We start from the raw sequence: 9,726 nt of genomic DNA, 5'->3' as shown, positions 1-9,726 counted from the left end.
GGTTCAAGCAATTCTCCTGCCTTAGCCTCCTGAGTAGCTGGGACTACAGGTGTGTGCCACGACCCCTGGCAAATTTTTTGTATTTTTAGTAGAGAGAAGGTTTCACCATGTTGGTGAGAATGGCCTCCATCTCCTGAACTCGTGATCTACCCGCCTCGGCCTCTCAAAGTGCTAGGACTACAGGCGTGAGCCACCATGCCCAGCCAAAGAGATTTTTAAACACCTTAAATTTATAATCTTATTTTGGCTAAGAATTCCAATTTCCTTTTGCTTTGAGGATATAATTGCTTATATGCCAAAAGTACTAAGTGAATATTTTGTCGAGGTCAACTTTTATAATTGTGTTCACTCAAAAAAACTGGTGTTATTAACCTATCTATGGTGTATAATTTCTTTACCTCTATGTGTCAGTTTATTAAGTTGTAAAATGGTTCTGCTAATGCCTGCTCATACTTAGTATTATAATCATTATTATTCCTATTTAACTGAGGCAAAAACTAAACTAAGATTTAAAATTCCCTATGTTTATAGCCACATATTGGCAGCTGCTAAATGGATTTTTAGAATCCAGGTAAAGGATTATATAGTTAGAAAACTAGTATTGTATCACCACTATACATTACTGAAGGTATCATGATGTCCTACCAAGGATGAAACACAGGTTGAAAGTTAGTATATAATTAGCATCTATTCCTGTATTATCAATCCATTACATGGATATATCTCCCTCGACGTTGTCTTCTTCAATATTGGACTCACTACATTCCCATGCTGAATTGCACTCTCCTCCAAAAAATGAGAAACCTAAGTTTGTTGTGGAGATTGTCACCTGCTTCTTTTTTAAAGATATATACACTTTGTTCTATTTTTTTATCTAAATTGCTCCCTCCCACCCCCAGTTCCTGAAGCAAGCATGTAGAATATTTTCCATGATGATATCCAAAGCAGACTTGCAGCATAGGATAATCACATTGTAGTTATGTGCACATGAAAAGTGAGATAAATTCTCCTGCCTTTGGTGTGTTTATAAAATGTGCTAAGCTTTCTTTTAACCTTGAATAATTTAGGTATGACCCTTCCTAAATGCAAGAGAATAGATCAAATACTATCCTAGCTCTGTGATGATGTAGCTTTTCCCAGCAACTGAAAGAAAAGATCATCAAACCCTCTTCCCTTTCTACTTACTCACCCACACTGTTAGCAATTATCTCAAATGGAAATTGGCCACAGGATAAGAATTAATGTAGTAAGACTTTGACAGCAAAGATGATTAGGAGATTGGACATTCCTTCCATTTTACTGAACAATTTCTGGCTGGGAGATGTCCCTGAGGTCCTTTTCTATTGGTTCTATTCTAATATTTTCATGTGCTGTCTGAGATGTTTATCTTCAGGTTAATTTTGTGTGGATAATGCTAACAGTCCATTTTTGAGTTTTAGAGCTGGCTCATTAATATCCTTGCTGCTCAGTGTTTCAACTTGTATAACAATAAAGCTTTCATTTTTGGATTTGTACTACAATACAAATAACTTGATTTAAACAACTGGACTCTGCTTTTTCTTCATTACTCTCGTGATAGTCATTATGCAGATTTTGCATCAGGGTAAGGAGACGATCTCTGGCTTTCATTCAAGATAAAAAGCAAAATAGGATCAAATTCCCTTCAAGACAAGGAAGAGTGCCTTTGGTCAGCAATAGTCGATCATGACAAGAGGAAAACTATTTCTTTAAAAATGGGAGAAAAAGAGGAGAAGTAGAACAAGGGCTAGGGAAGAGATAGAAAAAAAGATTCACTTTTATTAATGCAAAACACTCAAACTTGGAGATCAAGAAAAAAAACATTAAAACATCAAACATATTTTTAAATACTTTGAAAACATGAAAATTTCAGATTGAGGAAAAACATTAAATGAATTTTTCAGGTTTATCTGATGTCACAGACAGCAATATTAATGACCCTAAAATGTACTGAACAGACCCACATATAAATAAGTGAAAATGCCTAAGAAATTTTTCTTTAATCAAACTACAACTGAGTTCAGACACACTCTGGATTTTAGCAATTTAAAAGCAATAGATGTTGCTAATCTAATTACCAAGAAGCTCATAAGGTACCTTTAACACATTAATAATAAAATTGCAAAAGTAACAGACATTCAGTAGATGCATGCTCAGCATCATATACATATGTAAAAGGCACAATATTTCTTTTCCATTTGTATGGCTTTGTAACTATAATTCAAGTCAGCAAAGATTTGGTTATGTGACATAAAAGCTATTATAAATATAATTAAACAGACTTTTCAATTATGCATGTTTGTGCAAATACACTAGAGGTCAAGGACACTTTGATGACATAAATCCACCTTCCATGAGAAACTATATTCTTGAACAAGACTGCAGGAATTGCTAATGGAGAGTTGCATGGAAATAGCCAGATTTAAGTGGCTCATCTTCTAAAAGAACAATGGAAGGCAAAAGGTCATGTCCCAAAATGTTGTCCAGAACAAGGTTAGTAATATTGAACACCTATACCGAACACCAGGCATTTTACCAAGCTACATATAAAACCTCACTTAATCTCTGCTGTAACTCTACTGGGTAGATGCTTATCTTCCTCTATACCAGATAAAAAGCAAACTAAGGCATAGGTGTCTAAACCCATTGGACCTGGACCCAACTCAGTTTGATTTGATCCCTATATCACCTGTACCTTTTTCACAGTGACATGCTTACTACTTTATAAGGTCTAGGTCGTTAATGCTGGCAATTTTTCTTTTTTTCTTTTTTTACATTTTTTTATTGCATTTTAGGTTTTGGGGTACAAGAGAAGAACATGCAAGATTGTTGCATAGGTACACACATGGCAGTGTGAATTGCTGCCTTCATCTCTTTCACCTATATCTGGCATTTCTCCCCATGCTATCTATTTTTCTAAAGGCTTGACAAAGGACAAAGTCTGAGAATGAAAATAGATGAGTACAAGTGATTGGAGATTAGTACAATTTGAGAATTTATGAATGGAATTTTCTAGACATTATCAGGGATGCTTCATTATAATCACCACCAGAAAGAAAAATCTTAGAACTGCAAGATAGCCTCTTGGTAGTGGCATGAACAACCTTGATCGTATCAAATGCTTTCCTGGTTATGACTTAGAAGAAAAGGAATTCAACCAAAAGTTGCATTGTAAATAAACTAGGGTGAGAAATTTGAAGATTATATTAACAGTATCCCTAAGGGAAGAAGACTGGAATGTGGACAAGAAGCAGTTTGCTGGTAGAAAAAAGTATGTTATTCTTTACATGATTAAGTAAATACAGTGTAGGAGAAAATTCATTCAGCCATTCTTCATGTAAAAATTTGCCTGCGAGAAGATATTTTAAAATAATAAAGAGATAAATAGAAGGAATTGGCCCAAGGGGCCCTAAGCCAATAAGTGTACCTATGTGTACATACTGCTTGAAAGAGGGCAAACTTCATTATATTTTAGATATACATAGGCTGCAACTAAATCATTACAGATTATAAATCTCTATAAAAAATAAATTTTTAATTAAGCCAAGGCAAATATTGTTTAAAGCGACTATCCTATGTCAGTCTCATATTCTACCTGAAATGAATTCTGTCCTGAAGCATAAAATTTAAGCATTGATAGTGGATTACTTCAGAATATGAGGTAATATTGCTCTTTGCATATTGTTTCCTTTTCCTTGATTTTTATTCGTTCTGTTTTTTACACCTTTCATTCTTTTTTCATTCATAATACCTACAATATAATTGCAACCCTTGGTTCTCAAGGATTCTAACTCTCAACCAGGTACTCATGCAACTGAGTGAACCTGTTGTAAGCCTAAAAAGAACAATGAACTGAGATGACTAGAAGCAGTTATCTCTATGTCCTCCCTTTCCACTGTTCGTGGGAAATGCTCTCGTTAGAAAAATATTCTTCCTTCCAATTATTATAACCCAAACTTTAATGATAAGGGTAAGAGCTTTTTAAAATGTACTGCACTGATAATCTATGATCTTAACAATTTACCACCAAACATTACTTAACAATGAAAATAATAAAAATACAAAGAGCAATTATTTGCTCAAGGTACCTCAGCAGATTGGTAACAAAATCAAGGACTAAAACCTTGTTCTTCTGATTATAAATTCAACCCTCTTTTTAGAATTTAATTGACATTTTGTGAACCTGATCAAACATGTAGTTTGAACAAATCTCTACACTGTAATTCAGTTTTGGTATAAATGATACATTGTTATGTCATAAAGAGGTGGCTTGCTCTGTTATTTTAAAGATCTATTGAGTATTGTTTGTTTTATTCCCTTTTTTCTATATTTTATTATATTGTGAACTCCTCATCCATACAGACACATGCAGTGTTGAAGGTATTGAAATAAATGAGGATTCTGCCCTGAAAGACCTTAACTTCTAGAAAAGTTTGCAGTCTTAATTTGATTCTGCTGCTTGTGTTAGGAAATAGACAAGTTTCATATTGCTATGACCTTTTCAGTGCTTAAAACAGATGGAATTGTTCTTTTCACCACAAATTTCAACAAAGTTTTATGTCCCCACTCTCAACCTTGAAACACCCTTCTTACTGTGAATCCCCAAAGATTTCTGAGACAGAGATACAAAAGCAAAATTGTGTAGAAGGAAAATGGTGAAGACACTCAGGAAAAAACAAAAAAAGAACTAAATCAACTGGAGCTCAGCAATCATTCACAGTCAATACACACAAGTCACGTACTCATTCATTAGAAGGTAGGTGATTTGCCTGTACATTCTCTGTAGTCATCCCTAGCACCAAATGTTTTGCTATTCCTACCTTACTGAATAAATACTCTTTGCTTAGCTTTATTTATAAGTCTAGCATTTTCTACTCAACACTTTGTGAACAAGTAATCTGTATCATTTTCCTGCACGTGCCTGGCTTGTTCCTTATGATGGGAATGATTAGCATCATAATCCACGTTCTTTTAAATGTATCTTGAAATAGATATGCCTAAATTGTGTACCAAAGAAGAAACAACATCCAATTAGATCACAGAAATGGGTTCAAAATCATTGGTTCATAGTGAATTCATACCATTTTGTGGTCTAACATTAAACCTTAGAATGACTAGGTTCAATTTTAAAATGGCAATTTAGAGAAGAGAGCAAAAGAGTGAAATTGTAGTTTTCTTCCATGGGTGTTGCAATCATGAGTAAAGGATTGAAGGTTTTGTTTTAAAAATCTGTAGCCATTTACTAATTGTGAGTTTGAAAACTGCCTTTGAAATTTTATCTTAAAATAACTTATTTGCCTGCCATAAAATGTCTGACTTACTTATATTTTAACTAAACATAACTTAGTTTTGAACTTCTAATATGGCTGTGAACAAGGCAGTGTGTTATATGCAAATTGGAAAGTCTTATCTTCTAAATAAACAAAACAATTTACATTGCCTTAGAGCTGCTGCCAGAGTTTAAAAGTGAACAATCCCGCCTTAAAAGCTGACACTCTACTGATCACTCCAAGGGTCTGTTGATTGCACTGTTTTATGTCCTTGTAAGGCTTTAGATTTCGTTGGTTCATCTAGAAAATGGGAATACCTCTGACATAATAGCTCATACTACATGATTATGCTTTATTCATAGATATCATACATGTAATTACTGTACAACTAGCCAAAATTCTTTATATAGTTCTCCATTTTTAACTGTAACTCTAAAGACATATGCTTCACATAAGCAAAATTATCTTCAAATAAAATACTAAAAAACAGCTTTTATTGTTCTGTAAATCTAATCATGGTTTTGTTCATTATACTTCATAAAGTATTTTCAAATACCTTATGCCATTAATGCTTACAAAACGTCTTTGAGAAAAGCAAGATAGTATTTGCCATTATTATAGACACAGATGGAGTCCTAGAATTTCAGTTATTTTTTGCCTGTATTCATAGTGAAGTTGAGATTCAACCTTGATATTTTTACTCACCTTAGTATTCAAAGGTGAAGTTAATCTTTAGTAATGTGTCTTTTGTGAATCAAAATATTTGCAGTAAATTCATGAGCTTCAAAATACAGTGTCATTATGTAAACTCAAGTCCTTTCAAGGTCTTTCCATTTTAAGCTTCATCTGAGTCTATATTCCCTGAAAAGGTCTACTTCAACAAGCATTGGCTATGTCCTACATACATTAGAAATTGTGCTAGGCATGATGATTCATGCTAGCTCTCAAATGTGAAGCAAGCTGTATCAGGATCAACTGGGGAACTGAAGAAAAAAAAAAAAAAACAGCAATTCCAGGCTTACTTCTGAATGAAGACATTAGAATTCTAGGTTAGATCATGGGGATATGTGTAGTAACTAATTTCAGATTATCTCATTAAGAGCAAATGTTGCATAAACTAAAATCCATTTTAAAAGAAGATAGAAAAGAAGAAAATCTAGGTTACAAACACTGTGGAAGGACAAGGCATATTTGAATCACTGATGATCACCATTAAATGTGTGATTTGGAAAAGAATGGAGAAGAGTTGTGATTAATTTCAATGGCATTTTATCTATGGTGTTTATTTATAATACATGTCATAAGCTATGTAACAGAAAACTTACTTCCAAAAAGGTTTATTAAATTTTGGAAATATAGAATACATGACATAATGGATCTTAAGTGCCTAGACCATGGAAGGCATTAATATTAGTTCGCTAGGGGCACCATAACTGAACACCACTGACTGGATATCTTAAACAATGGAAATTAATGTTCTCAAAGCTCTGAAGGCTAGAAGTCCAAAATCAATGTGCCAGCAAGACTGGTTACTTCTGAGCCCTGTCCTTGACTTGTAGACGGCCACCCTCTTTGTGCCTCTTCATACGGAAGTCCCACTGTATTTGTGCACCTCTGGGGTCTTTTGTGTGTCCAAATTTCCTCTTCTTTAATAGGCACCAGTCAGATTGCATTAAGGCCCACCATTATGGTTTCATTTTAACTTAATTATGTTTTTAAAGGACCCATCTCCAAATATAGTCACAATCTAAGTGACTGGGGGTTAGGATTCAACATGTAAATTTTGAGGAACACAATACACCGCTAACAACGTTTAATAAATTTTAGTTGCTCTGTGTTTTGTCTGATTCTCTACTTACTTTTTTATGTAACTTTGGTTTCAAACAACCCCTGTATCTGCGAGGTTTCATTTCTTGCTGAAAGGTTATTTGCTGTAGTAAATCTAATAATCCAAAAGCTTGTTATTGGAGATGGCTCGTATACTGGGGCTTCTAGATAAGCATTTACATAAAGAGGAAGGCAGGAGAGTTTGGTGTTTTTACCTTGAAGAGTGAGTAGGGTGGGAACTTCCTGACAGGTTGCCCAACTAAAAATGGAGGCCCTTTCAGAGTTGGATTGAATGCTATTCAAATCTATCCCATGCACAACTGCCTATTGGAACTATACCTAGGTATGGACCTAGATTTCTGTGATTGTATCAGAATCTGATTTTTTTTTTTTTTTTTACTTTTTATGTATTCTAGAAAATAAACTAATAAATATTTTAAGCTGACATTTTAAAAGTTTACCTTCTTTTCCCTCTGGAAAGAACATTCATGCTTTATTATTTGTGTGTCTTTCTTTCCTTCTAGCGTTCAAATTTTTCAAGCATATATATATATATCTATGCTTCTTGCTTCAACTTTAGTGATAAAAAAAGAAATTTTCTCACTGTTTGTTTAAATTTTCCTCATTCAGAATTCTACCACAAAAACAAACAAAAGAAACAATTCAGGAAATATTAACACAAGTTTTTTAGGTTAACATTATTTATGGTTATACATTTCCTGCTAAATTTTTATCAACTTTCCATAATTGGTTCTGCTATTAGACCCTTCAACCCTTTTAAGCCATTTGTAAAACATTTTTAAAACACGCTGTGTGGAAGAAATCCAATAAAGATAGACCTGTCTGCCAACTTGACAGTCATTCTTCAGAAATGCCTTTGGAAACTACCATCCATTTTTCTTCATTTTTCCCCATTGAAAAATGGGCTAAAGTAATTACTACTGCAGTGTAAAGTCACGTTTTCATTTCATTCAGAGAACTTTTCAATTAGATTTTACAAAGGAAAATTGTATTTTTATCTTCAGCTTTATCATGAAGAATTAACAGAAACTTTAATAGCCAGCACAGTTCTTTTCCATTACTTAAGTTAACTAGTGAGTATGAAAGCTAAAATTTCTACCAGATTTTCAATTGCTCTTGTTTTGGTCCAATATGTTGGTTTTTGCAGGGATGAAGAACCAGGAGGCCAGCTGGTTACAGATAAGTTCCATATTGACTGGGATTCCGTACTCACTGACACAGATAATGTCATTGTAGCAAGATTTGATGGCAGAGGAAGTGGATTCCAGGGTCTGAAAATTTTGCAGGAGATTCATCGAAGATTAGGTTCAATAGAAGTAAAGGACCAAATAACAGCTGTGAAGTAAGTGTGTGCACATTTTCTTCTCTGTTTTCTATAATGACAGACTCTAGGTATACTTCATATAATATTACTAACACATATAATATTACCCTGATACAAAGTTTCCATTTTAGTGATACAGCAATTTTGTAAGTTAATAATAAAGTCTATTACATTTTTTTTTTCAAGTACCAGTCACCCTTAGTGCTATAGTAAAAGAATTCTCATATTTCTCCTCTGGAATTAAAGTTCACTTTGGATTTATGAAAGTGGGCTATAGTATAATTATACCACTATATTATTTACTTACAATAATCCACAATGTCTGTTATATCCACAGTTATTCACAATTCTTGAAGTTTCACAGATACCGTTACCACACTGGCATGAATGTGTGACCTTAGAAAGTTAGCAGGTTCTTTAAAACAGCACACAGAAACCAGATATTATATTGTTCAAATGTAGATGTTGACTCAATAGACCTGGAATGGGGCCCAAGCTTCTGCACTTATAACAAGCTTTCAGGTGATACCAAACTACTCAGCCATCACTTTGAATAGCAAGATATTGGAGTATATGACCCTTACACACGAATAGAGCTACAGTCAGTAAAGCATTTCTAGTCGTTAGCTATTGTTTTGTTTGTATGCATGCCAAGTATAAATTTACACGTGCATTTAACTCACAAAGATATAACTATTGTTTTTCTTTTTCATTGCAGATTTTTACTGAAAGAACCGTACATTGACTCCAAAAGATTAAGCATTTTTGGAAAGGTAAATAGTAGAAGGGCTGAATCTGCCTTTCAATCTATATCTGTGTGTCTCTCTGTCCATCCTATTACACACTCACAAGAGGCCAGTTGGTTACAGATAAGTTCCATATTGACTGGGATTCCATACTTAGTAACATGGAGAACATCATTGTAGCAAAATTTGATGGCAGAAGAAATGGATTCCAGGGTCTGAAATGTGTATATATATATATACACATATATATATATACACATCCATAAGTGTATTATTTGTGTGTTTGCATGTATACATGTGTAATTACATGCTTCATTATGATTCTTCTGTATTCTTTAAAAATTTTGTAGCATAATTAGCATTAGGTATAGTCAGTCATTTATTAATTCAGTAACTATTTATTGGGCAGTTAGTGGGCACCTGGTTTTAGAAATAGAGCAACAGGCCGGGCGCGGTGGCTCAAGCCTGTAATCCCAGCACTGGGGGAGGCCGAGGCGGGTGGATCACAAGGGCAAGAGAT

At 34.1% G+C, this 9,726-nt stretch overlaps 1 protein-coding gene across 3 annotated transcripts in view; it reads left to right on the top strand.

The window, feature by feature from the left end:
- DPP10 (dipeptidyl peptidase like 10) overlaps window positions 1-9,726 on the top strand; it is a 1,448,345-nt gene that overhangs the window by 1,417,124 nt on the left and 21,495 nt on the right. For all 3 annotated transcript variants that reach the window (XM_017536067.2, XM_017536066.2, XM_017536068.2), the window contains exons 20-21: window positions 8,284-8,478; window positions 9,179-9,233. In XM_017536067.2, coding sequence (XP_017391556.1) covers window positions 8,284-8,478; window positions 9,179-9,233 — 250 coding nt within the window. The remainder of the gene's footprint in view (window positions 1-8,283; window positions 8,479-9,178; window positions 9,234-9,726) is intronic.

This window comes from Cebus imitator, unplaced genomic scaffold (genome assembly GCF_001604975.1).
Source record: "Cebus imitator isolate Cc_AM_T3 unplaced genomic scaffold, Cebus_imitator-1.0 Scaffold95, whole genome shotgun sequence".
Taxonomy (NCBI): Eukaryota; Metazoa; Chordata; class Mammalia; order Primates; family Cebidae; genus Cebus; species Cebus imitator.
This window is presented reverse-complemented; position numbering and strand designations above follow the sequence as displayed.